The following is a 19,063-nucleotide window of genomic DNA, read 5'->3' on the forward strand; positions in this document are numbered from 1 at the left end:
GCTCCGAAAGGTCACCTCTGAAAGAATTTTCCACCTGTTTATTTTTACTCACTCGTTCAACCCGACGTAGCGGCATAGAAAGATGGTGTAGAGGTAAGTCCCTGTGTGCCCCATGCGATTTCCAATTATGAGACTGGTAAGTTCTAGGGTGACGTTCTTGTCGTCCGAAGTGGAGAGGTCGTTCGGAAGGAGTAACCCGGATGGGGCATTAATTCCTTGAAATAATTTCGCCACCCGCACCTGATGAAATAGAACAGCCTGGCTGATCATAGTTTCAATCTTAATCATAGAAATGATTTGATAGATATATCGATAATTATATATTCGTTGTACGTATTAGAGCTTAATAAGATTTGGGTCAAATTCCACCATTAAAATGATTGGAATTCTTCCAAGCGCCCATCAATTATTGTGGACTCCAAACAATCAATTGAATTGAAGAGGGTTTGACCAAATGGTCTGACTAATTGAGCCCGAATTGTTCGATTAGTCTAATTGGAAACCTATTGGTGACTTGGTATGAAATGGTCGAGTCCAGTCATCTCAATCGAGTCGGACCTGAGTCGCGACGCGGCGCGGCCGAAGCGCTTCGTCGAATGCGATCAAGACGCGAATGGATCGTTCTCGACTGAGACCTAAATAGACCCGAGCGGAGCCCTCTCGTGGCAGCAATAGCAGCAGCCATGGAGGAGCATCGAAGACGAGCGGAGCTCGCCGGCCCGCTCGAACTTCTCCCTGCCGTCGACTTCTGCTGCGTCTACGGCTCCTCTCTCCTCCCTAACAACAGTGACAAGGTCGAATCGCTCCTCTGTCTTCCTCTCCTCCGCCTCATCCGACGCCTTCTGTTGCTCCACTGATCCCCATCTGTTCGCATGTCCTCAGACCTCCATGGTGGATTACATCTTGGGCGTCGCAGACCCCATCCAGTGGCATTCCGAGGCAAGTGCTTCATTTCTTGATGATCTTCTCTCCGAATCCGCAATGAATTTAACTTACATGATTGTGATCGGAGCCAACCACAGAATTTGGAAAGGAACAGGCACCACTACTCGAAATGGATGGGGCGGCTTGGCCCGTCGGCGGTGAGCTTCTCTGTCGATTACTTTGGTTATGGTTGCTTGAGAATGAAGAAAAATGAATTCTTGGGATTTACTTCAATGCGTTGGGTTTATGTTATCTGTTTGCTCAGATCAATTGGGTTGCATATGGGATTGGCGTCGGTGTGCACTTCAATCCGTTTGTGGAGTGGAAGGATAAGGTTTGTGTAGGTTTTAATTCCAAGCTTTTCCTTTACAGTAATTTGGTATTTGGTGTTGGGTTCGTATGGATGATTCAAGCCTGGTGTTCGGATGCTTAGCAGATGATAAAGTATGGAGTCGTGCAGATGCATGATTTGGCTATGGATGTACTGACGTGGGACAGGTTCTACCTGAGCGGCCGTTTGCAGAAACCTGTATGTCATTGCTTGAGGTGGTACTTGGTTAGATTGAGATTTGCTCATTATGAATACCTTGATGTCCATTTCATTTCCTCTGTGGTGTGAGCTTGCCGTATTTCTTGATAACGCCCATGTTTGGGCATTGATATCTCACATGAATACGATCATATTGTATTGCCCACTACTACTTTTCTGAAGATTTAGACTAGTCACATTGAAACTAGAAATGCCAAAGAAAGCACTAATAAGTATCCTTGCTGATCTTTTAGAAACCTAAGTTAGACCCTCATTCTTTTGTTTTGTGGATCTTTTATTGATTATTGTTCATTCCAAACAGTCAACACTCAAGATCTTATGTATTGGCTCTTTATTTATATAATGGCCACAAATGGAATTTTTCATTTTGTTGAGTTTATGACACGTCTCAAGAAAAATGTGATGCAAGCAACTACTTTTGCCCAAGACCTAGTTTTTTTTGTTTTCTTATGCTATCTTCTTTCTTTTGAAATCTTGGCAAAAGAAATTAAGGGTTTTGTTGGAGTTTCACATTTATCTCCGGCAATTGAGAATGTAGAAGAGAGATGACGGTTTTCTGACTTGCAAATCCGGTTTTCCTCATGGATGTGGTTCTCATTGGATTTAATTTGCCATCTTTTCTTAAAGAAATTCTATAGTGTATTTTCTTATAATATTGTTGGTTATGACTCTTATGTTTTAGCCCTTTGCTGAGGCTGATGAGAGCACTCCTCAGTTATGCTACATAGTTCTTTACAAGGAAACTTAGCATGTCCTGAATCTTAAGTAACTTCTTTCAATGCGCTCTGGAGAACTCCAGGCTAGACTTTGATTGTGTTTTCCTTACAGCTGGTCTCCACATGTGACTTGTTCCACTATATGCAGCTTCAGAGAAATATTTTCTAGCTAGCCTTTTAAGCACTGATTAAATGTAAACTTGTCTACTTGGATAACTATTCATTAACTTCAACTGTTCCTTTTTCCTTGGAAAAACAAAATCAGATTATGAATTTTCAATACTTCAACAATTATGTCCAAGTATACTGAAACTAACAGTTAGACACTATTTTCTCCTTTTCATAACTTATTTTTCTTTTTCTTTCAAGCTTACTACCACACAATTGTATTTTTCTCATAATGACATGAATTATTCCAAGTTTGACGATAGCTTTGATACATTTTGATACACATAAATTTTGTTACTGGGTTGCTTGAAATGTTTTGATTTATTGGGTAGGTCTACTACGTTATTATGCAAATGGTTTTACAAGTTTTTTTATATTATTTCTTAACTATTTAAATTTTTTATTGTTCATTTAAGAGTATAATGCATCCAAATGCTACAGTATAGTGAAGGGTAAACTAGGAAGAGTTAGTGGACCTTGATTAGATCATATCCATTCTTGTTCTTTTGCATTTACTTTATATATCATCTTGTTCTTTTTTTTCACATTAAAATTCATCTCAGCTTTATGTTTCTTTTTCTTTTGATATCAACTCCTATAAACCCTTTTCTCTTTGTTCTCTATCCAGTCACTATGTTTCAGCAATTATCTTCTAGAAACAGAGCATCTAGATGATGTCTTGGTGCTAGTTGTGACAGTTCTCTATTTTGCCATCTTTATGCGTTTGTTATGCATATTCTGGGTTATATTCGTTAATTTTTTCACTATTTAATTTTATGGTACCTTTTGTGTTTTGTTCATTTTCAGATGCATAAACTTTCACCAGTTTTGACAACCAGTTGATCAATATTTTCTTATATATGTTTAAAGTAAGTAACAAATTGGATAGGAAAGAGAGACGATCACTATTTGCCCTTTGCTTCATGCCTTTTCTTTTCTTTTCTTGTAACCTATGTTTGTTTGTCTCCGTAAAATTTGACTAGTGCTAGTTAACCTGTTAGTGTCAAAAGGTAGTCAGTGCATCTCAAGTGGTTAAAACCACAGGGCCTAAGCTACCTCCTTGGTTGGAGCAAGTAATGGGTCCACATCATGTCTACAGCGAATTTCGGTTGGTAATATTCTTGATACGAGGAACCAACTGTGAGGCTTGTGTGCCAAATAAAATATATCGAGTTTGAACAGTGGTAAGACATTCTGCTTGAAGATGAATTAAGGGGCCAAATCTAGTTATTTGAGGTTTATTTAACCTTAATAGAAGGGGCAGGGATAAATAAGAATGTAGTGCAGAATAAACAGAAATAACACTTTGAAAGAGTGTGGTGACGGTTTACGTATGGAAGTGAAACTATAATCATCTTTGTGAGGTAGGTCCATTTAGGAGTGTTCTCTTTTCCATGTCTATAGTATTTATATGACAAGCTGCATATGGAAACAATGGGGTTGGCATCATGAAAATCATCATATATAGTTGTCAACAAATGATAGAAGCAAGGATTCTAATTTCGAATTATACCGCCCATACTGGGCAGTACGTACCGGTCTGCTGGGGACCGCCCGCTACTGGGCGGTACCATTGATCTAGCCCGGTATCGGACAGTAACGGTCGATTTCGACCGTCGTCACTCGCTACCGAGCGGTATCAGCCTGGCTACGGTGAGGGAAGAAGAAGCGTAAAGGGAGAAGAGGGAGAAGGCACTCAAAGAAGAGGGAGAATCGGGAGAACCTCAATGCTTCCCGATCCAACGTCGCCCTCCCTCAACGATCCTGATCTAGGAGATAACGGAGAGGCGGCGACTTGGCTTCTTCTTCGCAGCGTTCTTCGCCGAAGGCCGGAGACGTTTGCGACCTTCAACATTTTCGTCGAACGCCGCAGATGCGGAGAAGACTGCGTTCTTCTCCTCGTCTGACGCGACGAGGAGAAGAAGAGGAGGCAACGTCGCTGAGGCAATGTTCGCCTCCTTTTTTTATTTTTAATATTATTTTAATATTTTTATATATTGATTTTTATATTTTTGTATTATATATATATATATATATATATATATATATATATACGTACCAACTTGGTGTACCATACTGTACCGAGCAGAGCTCGATTCGTTGGTATAATACGAAATTATGAACCGTAGATAGAAGTATATATGATCATTTGTGTTGTTTCGTAGTGATGTGACTCATATTAACCAATGATGATAGAGTTTGACTGACGCAAGGATGCTTGACTAGAGAACTTGCCTAGGGTTTTAAAGACGTGTGTTTCTTTTCTTTTGTAATAATCTAATAAACATTATTTCATATACCTACATGCATGATTGTGCTTGGTCGTATCTCTTTAGACAGTCCTTTTTATCAACTTGATGTGTACACTGATGTTCTGCATATCTCTAAGATGCTTCATTTTATTTATCTTTATATTGTTTAGTTTCATGTTTCTTACAGGTTCAGGTCCTAATTGATAACTGGGATATACAAAAGGTTAACTTGATTAACCTGAAAGCAGCAACTTCTGCTTCACTACTCCTTTTACCAGCTAAATTTAGTGAGGTGTACTTTCTGTTGTTAACTGTGATCTTACAGTTTCTAATAGGGGATTGTTTTTCCACTTGCCTATTGGATTACCTAAATTTCTTATTAAAAGTTTCTTATGATTTAGGAAGATCTATATGCTAAAATCTGTAGTCTTTCGTACATGGGTGATTTGCGAATGCTGTTTGCAGAGGACAAGAATAAGGTCAGTAAACTCACATCTGACACGGTCACTCAGACAGTGTTTCCCTGCCTAATCCACCAAAGAATATATGCTACTATCTAAAGCAATTTTATGATGGTTATCTGTTTCAGCTTAGCTATATATTTGCTATAAGCAATTATCTAATTTACATAAACTACTGTATGTAAGTTTGAAATTGGAGCTTCAGCAGGATGTTTGATTTCATTTTTCATGGAACTGGCAATTCCTCAGTAACATACTAATAGAATTGCATTTTCATTATGTATTTGTCTAGTGAAAAGATTGACCATTACATACCTTTTTTTGTTCAATTCCTCAGATAAGCAAATTGAATTGGAAAAACAAATGCAACTTCTTAATCTGTAAAACATCATTCCATCATGCCTGTCTTTTTTTGTGTTTCATATGGTGAATCAACAGGTAAAGAACATTGTCCGTGGAAGTTTTACATCGTTTCAGTCCATGTATAAGCCATCACTACAAGAGTTTGCGGCTGAAGGGTTGCTTCAGATTCCTTCTGCTGGTCATGAATTTGAACAGGTTTCTTCATTTCCTGAAGTTTTGGCAAATGATCTAATGAGTTTGTACATTATAACTTGGTTAACTTATCTACCATGTTCATAGATTGAAACTGACACATTATTTCATGGTGAAATATGATAAACATTTTGGTAGGACTGTGGTTTATCAGCGACAAGGAATCATTTCTTCTCTCTTCCTTGGACCATCCAAAGACGTTTAGGAATGAAGCATGAGATAGATGGATCAGGTATGACCCTCGTTCTGATGATGGTAAGATTCGGCTATGAGCCCATATGAAACCGAGATCAATTTCTATTGTAGGAATCAAAAAGCCCCAGACCATCATTACTTCTAGAGAATTGGCTGCTAACCGTGTGACCAAAGCTTTGAGACATCTTGTAATGATATCCAGTGCGAGGCAGGCAATGTCTGGATTAGCTGCTACTGGCGGAGTGGCTGCTGCTCGTTATCTCGCAAGAAAAATATCCAAGGCTTGGAAGTCCAGAATGTCTTGACGTTAGATTTCCATCTGAAGGTCTTTTTGTTGTGCATTTGGTTGATTAATGCACAATAAAGTTCCGGATAACGAAAGATGATAAAGGTAGCAAACATTGAGAAGCAACGAGATGTTGTTTCAGTAGACTGCAACAAGATATCCAAGGCGTGGAAATCCAGGACACCTTGAGCTTCTCTCTTTTTGAAGGACTATTTCCTTTTGTTGCTTCGGGTAGAGTAGATCTTTGTGATCCATTGGTCATCTGCAACTGGCGAAGGAATGTGATGAGGAGATAAGCATTGTGCACGCAGCGGTAAAGAAGGATGAGGTATCTGTATTTATAGAATCGACTGTGGTGTAATCTTTTCTATTACATTTGGAAGTAACTTTTTTCTGAAGTCTTATAAGAAATAAAAGGGAGGGAAGGAAAGTAAATCTTGTATTATGTTTGGCTGAAACATTTTCTTTGGTCAACGAGAACTATGTAGCAAGTGTAAATCTTTCGTGTCTGGACTAAAGAATGAAACAAATGTAGCATAGGAGATTCGATTCCTGTTAGTGTACTGAAAGGGGTAAAAGAACAATAAAAAGATAATAATAATTATATATTATCTCTTATAGTTAGATTTTTTTAGTAGAGTCTTTAAATTTAAAAAATCTATATTTGGATTCCTATAATTATCAAGGTGAAATATCTAGTTTCATTTACATTAACGTCATTGATTTTACTAATGGAAGTATAAAAATGATAGGTAAAAAGATAATTTTAATTGGACGACAAGTGGTTGTTGTGATCGAGGGACATCAATGGTAAAAGTTGAGGCAAAGGGAGAGGAGGAAGAAGACGACAGAGATGCCGACCCTATGTATCTACGTTGATGTCGCTGGGCAATTGTGTTGGCAACTTGGGCTTCACATTCAATGACCCGAGCGATCTATAATACGATAATAGTGATTAGCCTTGTAGGCACTTCGGAGCACACCTCTAGTCATCAAAGTATCACCCAACTATCCATTTCCACTATCGCATCCTACTCTCGTAGCTTGATAGTGAACCACAACACAACCGCGAGGACCACTCGTAGTGGTAGGGCTGCGATTGTTTCTTGGAGTGAGTCATTGCTTCTATGCATCGTTGTCTGCTCCGCAACCCCATCCTTCGGCTCCAACTCAACAGGACGACCTCCACTCTCTCCTCAACCACCTTGGCGATCACTTTGTGATCATTTGTTGAGGATCTACGAGATTCTTCTCTCGAGGCATCGTCGTCAACTCGCAGGTGGAGAGACAAGGGCTAGAGAACGAGAATGCCACAAAGGGGAAGCAGTAGGATCGAGATCGTTGGAAGCACAAAGAGGGCGAACCCATTGCGGACCTATGCCGAAGATATCGCATCCAGTTTCGAGGGAGTTGCAAGCGACACATGTGATCTAATGGATATGGCGAGTCATGAGGAAGTTGGCGCTATGGACGGATGCATCACAAGCCCAACAAAGGAAGGCCACGTTCGACTCACAATAGATCGTCGCCCTTTCGCTGCCTTGCATTTATTTCAACGTTACTCGATAACTGCGTCGGTACCGACATAGATGCAAAGCAATATCACTCGCAATCGTCCTCTTCCTCCTATCCCTTTATTTCATCTTTCGTCGTCACTCACTTTTCTCATTCACAATCATCACTCGTGGCTCCCAATAGCGTCGGTGTTCACCACACCGAAAATATAATTGAGATATTAAAATTATATTTTTTGTCTATTATTTTTATGTTTTTGACGGTAAATTAAGACAAATGAAACTAAAAAGTTTTATTTTCATAACTATAGAGATTTTAATATAATTTTTTTAAATCTATAGATCGGGATGCTAAAAATATCTAACTTAATGGTAATATATAATTAGCAAAAAATAAAAAAAAAAAAGTTAGAGAACAGACCGAATGAAAGAAAAAAAAGAGGTTAGGGAATTCACGAATCGAGAAGAACGCGGCAGAGGAGGGAAAACAGAAAGATAGATCGATATAAACATGGCGAAAAACCAAACGAAACCGTCGCCTGAGAGATTCGAACTCTCGCGGGGAAACCCCATGTACTTAGCAGGCACACGCCTTAACCACTCGGCCAAAGCGACGATGACGATTACCGGTAAAACGAATAATATTTAACTTATATATATTTTCGATGTTTTGATTTCTCCAAAAATCGTTCTTTAGATGTTTCTAGAAACACTAGATGACCGCTTCCCACTCGAAGGGCTCAGAGGTGGTTATCCATGCATTTTCTAAATGACAACGACATCAATCAATCTTCATCAATGCGTGCCTGTCTTGCAAGTAATTCGATGGCCCTATGGACATATAAAAACATCCTATTTATGGGCAGAACAATGAAGGTTCTTTTCTTTTGACCCCCACTAGGATGACTCCCTGGAGATTATTTATTAGGGAAGATTGGTAAATTAAATGCCTTGCTGCTTTGTTGCCAACAGAATGATATGGGTGATGTTGTCAGCTTACCATAACTATTTATTTGCTTTACAATTGTCACAACCTTCTTCTTCCTGATGCAAGGAAATAAAAATCTGCATTTCCTAATAATAAATGTATGGAATTAGTGAAGTCTGCTGCAGAAGATCTCATCAAAATATGGAAGAAGGAGAAGACACAGTGGATGGATTAAAAGTCACTATGGGCCACTCCCACACACATATTAGAGGGGAGAAATATCTAACACAAAATCATCAAAAACAAAAACAAAATAAAATTGCAACCGAAAAAGAATGCCATACCACAGGCTTTATGAAGAAAACAGCAGCATAACATCCCACCTTAAAAAGTCCATATGAAACTTGACACCCAACAATTCAAACACCCAAGACCGCAACAACTTGTCCAACTGGCACATGCACATCACAAAATCAAAGGAGCAGTTCAGAGCACATCAGGTTTGATTGTAAAAGATTAATATAGTTAGGTCACATTACAATTTGTTGTTGTAGTTAAGAACACAAAATTAATTCCGATCCATAGTGTTAGCTCATCGTGGCCAACACGAAACATAGAAGAGAGAAGCAAGAATTACTAAAGAACCAACAAATGGATCAGTATTACCATAACCCAAAGTCAACAAATGAAAACAGACCTTGCGCTACATCCACAAAAAAAGATCTCCAGAAAGCAAAACCCTACACCTCAATTACACGGCATAAAATGACAGCCATCTCATACAACAATCAATTTAGGTTCAGTAAATTACAGTGGCTCTCTGTAAGTATGAAATTGCTTTGATTACATTTCTATGCCTACTGGTAACATACAAGAGCAGATAACATGCCGAAGCATTATAATAATTAACTGAGTGTTGGAAAAGGGAGATTTGGTATTAACCCAAATTGATCGGTTCAATTCATTTTGACACTCCCCAGTTCCAAGAGAGTTTTGCTAGTGGCAGTCAATGCAATTTTGTAAAAGAAACAAGTTAATAACTTATGAAACTCTAGCGTTCAGGTACCATTTGTGTCAGATTTGGATCCCATCTGATTTTCCTTTCGAGAGCTGCCACTTTTGCATAAACATGATGTCCGAGGTATTGATCCACAGTCCCTGACTACCCAGGGATGATCGGCCACATCAACTAGTGTCATCCTCTGCACTGGATCTGAAAAAAAGTAATCAATATAATTGAACTATAATTTCATTCAAATAATTAGACTTAACGGCAACTTTCACTGTTTGCATGTATTGGATCGAATAGCAAATTCTTTGTGAATTAAAGATTTGCAAATCATCCAACAGAAACATATATGATTGGATCACAAATGATGACTAAGAGAGCTACTTATCATAACAACATGAGCAGACGTTAACACTTGCCTTTACACAAAAGTCCCTTTAGTAAATCCTTCAGCTCAGGATCAACTTCCTTGGGCAGATCCAATGGACTATGAACTATCTGAAATGTAGTGTACAAAGTGTATTGAGAAATTTACAACATTCACAAATATCAAGAGCAGTTGTTGTAGGCTACCTTGTCATATGTATCTTTTAAACTATCTCCAACAAATGGGCAACAGCCTAATGTCATACAGTATAATGTCACACCAACAGCCCATATGTCAGCAACTTTACCATGGTAACTTGATCCTGTCAGAATATATCACAAACTTGGGGTTTAACAATTGCCCAAACTAGAGTAGTGATGAACTTCAAACTTTATATAGAAATTGTGATCGAGATGAATAATAACCTAAACAGCATTCAGGTGCAGTAAAAACAGGGGTTCCAGGAGACCTGCAAAGGACATCATTGCCATCCTACAAAATAATGAGTCAAATCAAGTCAAGCCAATTTATAAAATCATAACTGCTACAATGAAAGATGAAATCAGTTTGACAAAGACAACAAAACAAATGATGTAAAAATTTCACAGGAAAAATATAGCTATGACAAGAGGTTCCATTTATTTAATACATAACAACAAACACTACTACCAAGGTTAGTAGCATTCTTGCTTTTTTTTACTGGCAAAGCAAAGATCAATAAAATGGAAGTGGTGTGCAGGCAATCAGGCCACTGGTAGAGCATATGCGGTTACCAGGTGCATGTATGAATGCAAGAGAGGTCCCTGTTCTGAAGTCTTTAGTAAGAACGAAAATTAAGAAAATATTACGAAACTAGTGATTAATGAGAGAACCAGTTTGGTAAAAAATGGAAAAGAGAAACATGGGCAACAGAGGATGGTCCAGAGATATATGGGAATGCAGCAAGGTGTGTAGAGAAAAAGACAGCAGCAAGATTGTAAAAGTTTCAGGGAGAAGGTGAAGATGATCAAGAAAGCACATAGCTTTAAATTGAATTCCGTGATTGCTTTTCATTAGTCAATAGTTGACACTTGCAGCTACTTGCCACCAAAGGAAGAGAGGGAGAAATGGAGAGAAGGTGAGAACATGGAAAGAAATGGAATATTTATCAACCACACGCATATGCAAACAACTAAACTATCTGAACCACTTTTTGGTTTCAGGAACCATGTTTTCTTGGACCACAGTATACTGGAGTGCAAGTATAGTAGCATGATAGTATCCAGTATAGTCTTTACTCATCCCCTGATAATTTAGGCAGAAGACATATGAATATACTCGAAAGGAGACAAACATCGTTGGATTTGGAGACATACAACAACATGCTGTAATGTTCTAACTATTTGGATTTGGAGATATGTTCAAAATATATTTTTAATTACTAGATTGTCAGTCAACTAATGTATTCTGTTTTTCAGACCATGTAAACTATCTGTTTATGATGCCTTTATCATTAGTTGTTACAAATTCCAATACCTTTACTTCAACTTTTATGTCTACCGCGACACAATTGTGTCATTAATTTTTGCTTGTCATTTAGGTTGTTGCACTACTGTCAACCTCCCTGGATACTATAGTTTATAAGGTTCTGACTATAATTTTCAAGCTTGGCCAATCCTGATCTGGGTCCACTGAGTTGGATCAGCATCGAAAATCCCACATATCCTGGTTTCTCGGATATATTGACAAATTGGCTAATTTTAGAAAAAAAATTCAGGCAATTCCTTCTGATTCAGGGTGATTCCAACCCAGATCCTATGATCCCATAGGCATTCCAGCTGAAAGAAGAAGAGGAAAAAAATAGAAGAGAAGAGAGAGAAAGAGAAAGAGAAGGAGAAGGGAGGAGAGGGAGAGGAAGAGAAATAGACTACACTCCACTGTTGTTACTTGTCATTGCCATTTTAGCCATCAACAACATCGATGTTGTACTAGTAACTCATAAAGGAGCAAAGCTTATGTGCACGATAGGGCTCGAGCGCGAGCGATATTTATAATTCTCCAAAAATATTTACAAAGTTTAAATATAATGTAAAATTTATTATTTATTCTCTCTTTATAATATAATGTAAATATTTATAATGTAAATATAATGTAAAATTTAATATTTACAAAGTTTAAGTAATATAATGTAAAATTTATTATTTAAAATTTTATTTTGTAATTTTATGGTTTTTCTCTCTTTGTGAAATTTAATTTATTTTCTTGACCCATCAGTTCAATATGCCAATTCTGCAAATACTGATTTTATTGCAGATGGCATATCTTGATTCCAATTTTGTTTTTGCTAGCTAAGGAAGCATCACTAAATTTATTTACATGTAATGAATCAATACCTTGATTTCTTTCATTCTTTCAAAGTCAACACAAAACTGTTACGCAAAAAAGGCACAACTGATCATGATAATATGTTGTTGTATTTCATATATTCTTATTGTCTGGATCTAGAAACAAGAGACATTTAAGTAAAATTTAATTCACATATAGAATACATTATCATCAAACTAATCCTTAAAAGCAAGGTCTGCCGTACTGGACCGACAGGCCAGCGGTACGCGAACCGCTCTGTACCGTACCGAGCACTGTAGCACTGTAGCAGTGCTACAGTGCTCGGTACACCTGGGTGTACCGAGCTCGGGTCGAAACTTTGGTACGGTACGGCAGACCTTGCTTAAAAGTAACATGTGTTTCAAGATTTCAATTATGGTGTAGCATTAGTGACCAGAAGAAACCACAACCATCGAGTTGCCACCAACATCATGCTGAATGAAATATAAAATTTCAGGGGATAAAATTTACCTCAAAAGCATGGCTGACACTGAAATCACCAATTTTTACTGCTCCCTCTCTTGTTACCAAAAGGTTATCAGGCTTGATATCTCCATGGACAATATCCTAAACAGAAGAAAGATGTGATACAATAAGCATCAAAGCATAACTTAAGAATGTTTTGACGATATTGAAATCTGAAGTGCAAATTCTTAACCATTTAAATTTGTAAATTATGCCCTTATATGCCATGAAAACAAAATAGCATATTATGTCTCCTCTCCATAACAAAATAGCTAGCCAAGTGATCTATAAGTTTATATCCTTTTGCAGCCAAAGTCAGTTGTCTGACAACTCTTGTAAGACCATTTTTTCCAATTTCCTGTACACACCTAGTGCTGCCCCTGACTCCCTGACATGTCATACCAATTATGGTACATAATGATCTTCCTTTGGATGTTTACTCCTGAATTTTCAGATCATTCACAACCACTATGACACTAATAGTTAGCATATCACAGACTATCCAGATAAGACAAAGGTAGAAGCAGTCATCTATGTTCTAGGCCTTCAAAGGTGACATGGTTTTAAAATATCTAGCAAAATAGCCCATAACTTTCAAAGAAAAATCAAACAGTGACATATATTCAACTGAACATTCTATGGTCACAGAATGACCTGGAAAAGCTTGTGGTCCATACAACTAAAAAAGTTCTCTTCTTATTTTATAAAAGAAATAAGAATAAGTTAACTTGCACTTAAATAAAGATAAGTTTCTCCTAAAAGAATGGGAAAACAGAATAACTTACATGAGCATGCAGATATACGAGCCCAGCAATTATGCCTCTCAAGTATCGTCTAGAGGTAATTTCTCCTATCCCTCCAAGTGTACCAGAAGAACCACATACCGAGCTGCCTTCCACATATTCTAGTACTATAACGAAAAACATCTTATATAATGAGGTCACAATTATGAATCATCCAGATGAAACCAATATATAAACAGAAGACAAGGAATGAAAGAATGTCAAATATTAACTAGTTACCCATGTATAAATTATCTGACTCTGGGTCATCGATCACTTCAATAAGATTAATTAGATTTGGATGTTCTATTATCTTCATAATTGATACCTGCAGAAAGATTAAGAAAAGCTGGATGAAATTCGACTTTAAAATGATGTCCAGTAGAAAGTGGTAATCAACTGGTAGAAAGTGGCAATTAGATTAATCAAGAAAGTAGTATATTTGAGCTGCATTTAACATGTAGAAGACTTGAACTTGTTAGTGCATAAATATATACTATCAAATGGAAGATATATAATACATATATTAGCAATCTACATGACTGACTTGACATTCAATGGTTTTAAGATGAATATACCAACATGCAATTATGTACCTGAGATTGTTCTTTTTGTTCAAACAGGAGTCTGAAAAGAAAATCTTGGAAGCATATCACTAGCAAAATTTTAGCCATAATCATGCATTATCAAAATGCCATAGAATCAAACATCAGAGAAGGAACAAAAAAGGTCCAGCAATGTAAATATTTCAAATAATTATAGCATTAACCACAAGACAATTGCCTGTGATTTCAGCAGACTATTAGGTATAGAACCAAACTAAAGATAATTGCTTTATGCAAAAAATTGAATTTCACTGCATGTTGATATCACTGTGAGCAAAAGCTAAAATTGCCTGGCCATGTATAGGTATAGTAAATGCACTATAGCATGGTTCAGCATCTGCCAATAAAAATAACTGGCATGGCAGTCCTTAGCTTTGTCATTAAATAAGATTTGTTATACTTAGCACAATTCTATATATTGCATAGATTCACTATGAATGATATGAAACATCTACACAGCAAGAAACATCTTTACAGCAAGAAGGCAGAAAGGAATACTGACAAAAAAACAAAGAGTACAGTATAAATTGTTTTTAGCAACCAAGCATGATTAAGATAAAGTTGCAAAGCTTCTACCTCCCTAAAAACATCTGTCATAGCTGTTTCAGTGGAAGTAACTTGCAACCTAGAGAGACGAGACTTGTAAAATGCCTGCGCTGGACAAATATTCCAACATTAGAGTAATTGTTGCTTTTTTGCTTTTACGAAAATAGAATTTTAAATTAGTGTAAATATCAGCTTATTCATATAATTGGCACATCCAATGCTGACAAACCTAGTATCTAGATGTACTTTCTCTGTGAATGATTCCATCATAAAAGAGAAAATTTTAACAAAATTTACCAATATTTACTAATAGCATATGCATTTTGTCTAATGCTGTCATACAATGGAAAGGAAATTAATATTCCTTTAACAATCTCAGAGGCACGATAATCTTGTTTTGGCAAACAAAAAACAAGGGGATATGTCGAAATTTGTACAGCTTACTGAAAACACATATAAAGCAATCAATAGATTGTTACATGGAAAAAGAAGCAGAACGCATACATGCAACTGAGAGAAGAAATGCTCAAAGCATGTATATAAAAATAAGAACTAGTTCCAATGCAAGAAAGTTTCCTATCCAATAAATTTTAACTCTTAAAGTAGCCTTTTATATTTGCCAATTTATCTACAACAAATACAAGTAATACATCAACATATTGCTACAATCAGTAATTTCATAATTAGGTCTAATTGAAAATTTTACGGACTACAGAAACCTAAAAAAATAAAAAAAATGAGGGATTAACAAGAGACGACACCTTGATTGCATACTGCTTGCCATCGTTATTGCTCCGATATAATACCTACCTCATAATTAAAAATGAAAATACCATCTCAGTTTTAGAAAAAAAAAACATCTTAAAGATCACTTGGGAAACTATTATTTTCTGACAGCTGATTGAGGTCCGTACCACTTTCCCATAGCTTCCATGGCCTATGGTACATTCTTTGACATACTCATTGATCATCTTTTGTCCAGAAGCATCCTGCAAAAGTAACAGAAGAAACCAACCATGGAGGGCTTGTCATGCAAAAGCATACACTTCAATACTCGTACATGCAAAACTAAATAACCATCAGAAAATACAAACAACCAATGTCGACGAGAGTGTAAGCCCAAGCCGGTCAGAGGAGAAGTATGAAAACAGGAGTCGAGGTAATAATGAAAATTTAAGCTTCATTGGGCTCAAACTATCACATGTATCTCAATCGATCATTTGAGCATACATAGAAAAAGAGTAGGCAGATAGATCATCTTGGTGACGAATGCTACTTGATTCTGCCCAATTGTTATATAATTCTTCTACCTATTTCTCAAAAAGGTGCAATTCGATGGCAATTCCAGAAGCAACGAGCAAAACAAAAGGATTCAAGAAACAAAAACACCGACAGGGCATAGGACATACCCGGTCCAGAGTCAAACGTTTCGTTTCCTTCACGGGTTTCTCCCTGCAGATGGGGCGATTCGTCGGCAGCATCAAAGGCGCCATCTTCCGGCCGCGACCCAGCATCCACACTTTCTCGAAATCCACATCTTCGTCGGGCTTCTTGAGGAACCCGAGGCAGCCGCAGCAGCCAACGTCCAAATCCGAATCGGGAAGCACAAAGCCCGACATGGGATGAACCGTCCCTCGAGGATAAACCGACCAAAATTCGACGACTACGGGAGAAGAGGCTTCGATCGGAGTCCCTGGAAAACGAATAGGGACTGGGGAGGCCCTAGATCGGGGAGAGAGAGAGGGGGGAGGGGTGGCGTGCGGGAGACAAAAGCGCACCTCCGCTTCTCTTCGGCTGTCGCGTTAGGTTTTGTTCGTTCGAGTCTGTTGTCGGTTCGCCTGGTGACGGGACCGCCGATCGGAGACCGGAAAAGACGGAGGAACGATGCTTGGCCGACGACTTCGGGTACGACTGTAGGCATGACGAGGTACGACTGATCGACTAAACCCGAATCCGAACATGGCTTTTCGGGTTCAAGGAAAATGGAACCCGATTTAACCGGATCAAATAATCTTAGCTATCAAAAAATCCGATCCATTATAATAAATAAATGAGGTGTTTAAATTCGCATCAGATACATATTTCTATTATCCAAATTTATTCCAAATTAAATAAAAAAATATCTTCTTTAATTGTAATAAACTTCAATAACATAAGATTAAAAGTTTATATTAAATTGTTTTGCTTAAAATAGCTTTATTTTTGGAGTTTTCATCTCCATTCACTGTTGATAACCGTGGCATAATGTTAAATCTAAATTTTATTACTTATTACTACAACAAAACATATTCTTATATGTGATTTTTGTATACACTTACTGTTAAAACCGTGTCATAGGTGAAAAAATGTAACAATTATTTTACTCACTACAGATAATAATCACGATACTAATATCGGATCATGCATAACTTTGTCTTCGAGATTATAAATGAGATGAAAGGATGGTCTTCATTACTTCAATCATGCATAACTTTGTCTTCGAGATTATAAATCACAGCCCCATATATATATATATATATATATAGTAAGAAGCTTGTCATCTTGCTCTACGAATGACTAGTTGACAACCCTGCAGTTCCGACGGATCTCTCCGGCAGAGGAGGTGAGGGGGCTTATGTTCCCCATCTTGATCATGGAGTTGACGAAGTCCCTGAAGAAGAGGATGCTGCTGTTGCTGTACGCCTGCACGAGCGCCTTCGTCGCCGCCTGGCCCTCGTCGCTCGAGAAGAGACCCTGGTCGGACGACAGCAGGCCCTTCTGCTCCACCAGGTTCTTGAAGTAGTGGTTGTCGAAGGCGTAGTTGGAGTTGCGGTCGAGGGGGGCGGTCGCGGTCGCGTTCCCGTCGCCGCCGCTCTGTGGGCAGAGGGTTTGCAGCTCCGTCGCCATGCTCGGGTCCAGCGTTGGGTCCACGGAGGAGTCCTCGGAGAAGTCATACAAGCGGCCGCTGAAGGTCACGCATCGAGCTCGGCCGATCGTGTGGCCGCCTGCGCATGCAGTGCAATCAATCAATGGGCTGTGGAGAAGGAAGCGTGCAACTGCTGGGATCGGTGCACACCTGATAAAGAGACCACGTCGGTGGTGTTGAGACCAACAGCAACAAACTTGTCGATGATGGTGTCGATGGAGTCGAAGGGAGAAGGAAGGTCATCAGCTCCAGTCTGGTTCGCTACCAACCCATCCCTTCTTCCCAGAAGAACGTTCCAATAAGGCCCTCCACTCTGAAACCAACACTCCATCATTCCATGTATATTCTCTCTCTTCTGTTAAAGCTATCTCTAATATATGTAGAGAGAGAGAGAAAGAAGAGAGATGATGTACCAAATACACCGAGTCTCTAGCTGCTATAGTAAGTATATCTGCACAAGACACAGTTGCATTGCATGTGTTCTCCACTGCAGTCTTTATGGTGTCGATGACATCAAAACCCCTCGCAGAGTTCCGATTGGGAAGGGCAAGCTTCTCGCTGTCACTCCCATCAAGAAGAACTGAACCATCACATCCCTGCACGAAAAGGTCCATCGAGGAGAAAGAAATTAACCAAGAGAGCGAAGCCTATCTGCTATCTCACTGATGCATACACATATAAGCAAGTGAAGGAAGAACTCACGTTCACAAAGCAATCATGGAAGTGGAGCCTCAGCAGTGAAGCTGCCATCCTGGTGTCGTTCCTGAGAGCACTAAAAAGCTGGCGGCGGACCACCCTGAACACGGCGGGGCAACTGTTTGCGTAGAAATTCGTGCTCAGCTGTGATCTGCAAACCCCCATGCTCAGCCACAGCACCACCAAAGCTGTGATCAAGGAAGGAACGACGTTGCTAACACTCTCACAACCCTTCATCTCTCTCTCGCTATTATATGTATCTATCTCTTTCTCTCCACTGCTTGATGTGTTGAAGCCATGAGAAGGATCGATTTATAGAGAGTTGCTGATGGAAAAGGAGTTGCCATGCTTATCTTGGCTTTTGCAGATGGAGGGAGCTTCAGTGCGCATTAGCCATCAGCACTACTGCTGCCGTCGTGGATCGGAGAGAGCAAGATAATGGCCGCAAGAAGTGAGGATGGAGAAGGACTGGGAAGGGACCTCGTGTCCTTTTGCAGGGGTCAGGTCAACGGAATCGAGCTGCATGCGTGCGTCGTCCCACCTATGCATATATTGCTGCCGATGAAGAGAGCACTGATGAGAGTATTATAAGCAGGTAAAGCACGTGATTCGGTATGTGTCGAAGAAGCTAAAGAAGTTGACCTCGATAGGCCGCTACATTACCCCGCGGATATGAAGGCGGCTTGATGAACCAACTCGTGCATCTCCAATTCCTATTTCTCGATTAAACCCGAGTCAAAACCGATCTGACAAATCCAGCTGAACCGACTCGGTG

At 38.8% G+C, this 19,063-nt stretch overlaps 3 protein-coding genes and 1 non-coding gene across 5 annotated transcripts; 1 reads left to right on the plus strand and 3 right to left on the minus strand.

The window, feature by feature from the left end:
* Positions 1 to 648: 648 nt before the first annotated feature.
* Positions 649 to 6,552, plus strand: LOC135628505 (uncharacterized). The gene is made up of 10 exons (XM_065135202.1): positions 649 to 794; positions 883 to 939; positions 1,023 to 1,082; positions 1,190 to 1,258; positions 1,361 to 1,453; positions 4,798 to 4,902; positions 5,012 to 5,089; positions 5,510 to 5,629; positions 5,765 to 5,858; positions 5,933 to 6,552. Exons 1-10 carry the CDS (start codon positions 684 to 686, stop codon positions 6,124 to 6,126), a joined length of 981 nt encoding a protein of 326 aa, XP_064991274.1. The 5' UTR covers positions 649 to 683; the 3' UTR covers positions 6,127 to 6,552.
* Positions 6,553 to 8,154: 1,602 nt separating this feature from the next.
* Positions 8,155 to 8,236, minus strand: TRNAS-GCU (transfer RNA serine (anticodon GCU)). Its single transcript has one exon. It is a non-coding gene; the product is annotated as a tRNA-Ser (tRNA).
* Positions 8,237 to 9,273: 1,037 nt separating this feature from the next.
* LOC103990999 (serine/threonine-protein kinase GRIK1) lies at positions 9,274 to 16,587 on the minus strand. Of its 2 annotated transcripts, XM_009410349.3 has the most exons (12): positions 16,466 to 16,587; positions 16,097 to 16,380; positions 15,602 to 15,676; positions 15,449 to 15,493; positions 14,718 to 14,792; positions 13,777 to 13,864; positions 13,540 to 13,664; positions 12,761 to 12,856; positions 10,351 to 10,417; positions 10,132 to 10,247; positions 9,978 to 10,056; positions 9,274 to 9,762 (listed from the first exon to the last, which is right to left on the minus strand). In XM_009410349.3, the coding sequence occupies exons 2-12, from the start codon at positions 16,304 to 16,306 to the stop codon at positions 9,608 to 9,610; spliced, it is 1,131 nt and encodes a 376-aa protein (XP_009408624.1). In that variant the 5' UTR covers positions 16,307 to 16,380; positions 16,466 to 16,587; the 3' UTR covers positions 9,274 to 9,607. The 2 variants fall into 2 exon arrangements, with proteins under 2 accessions (XP_009408624.1, XP_009408614.1); XM_009410339.3 differs by having other exon boundaries at positions 9,460 to 9,762; positions 16,097 to 16,489.
* A 529-nt stretch (positions 16,588 to 17,116) lies between these two features.
* LOC135629490 (peroxidase N-like) lies at positions 17,117 to 19,059 on the minus strand. The gene is made up of 5 exons (XM_065136927.1): positions 18,931 to 19,059; positions 18,295 to 18,843; positions 18,006 to 18,188; positions 17,743 to 17,905; positions 17,117 to 17,671 (listed from the first exon to the last, which is right to left on the minus strand). The coding sequence occupies exons 2-5, from the start codon at positions 18,523 to 18,525 to the stop codon at positions 17,244 to 17,246; spliced, it is 1,005 nt and encodes a 334-aa protein (XP_064992999.1). The 5' UTR covers positions 18,526 to 18,843; positions 18,931 to 19,059; the 3' UTR covers positions 17,117 to 17,243.
* Between the last annotated feature and the right edge of the window lie 4 nt (positions 19,060 to 19,063).

The sequence above is a fragment of the Musa acuminata genome, chromosome BXJ3-1 (assembly GCF_036884655.1).
Source record: "Musa acuminata AAA Group cultivar baxijiao chromosome BXJ3-1, Cavendish_Baxijiao_AAA, whole genome shotgun sequence".
NCBI classification, from domain to species: Eukaryota; Viridiplantae; Streptophyta; class Magnoliopsida; order Zingiberales; family Musaceae; genus Musa; species Musa acuminata.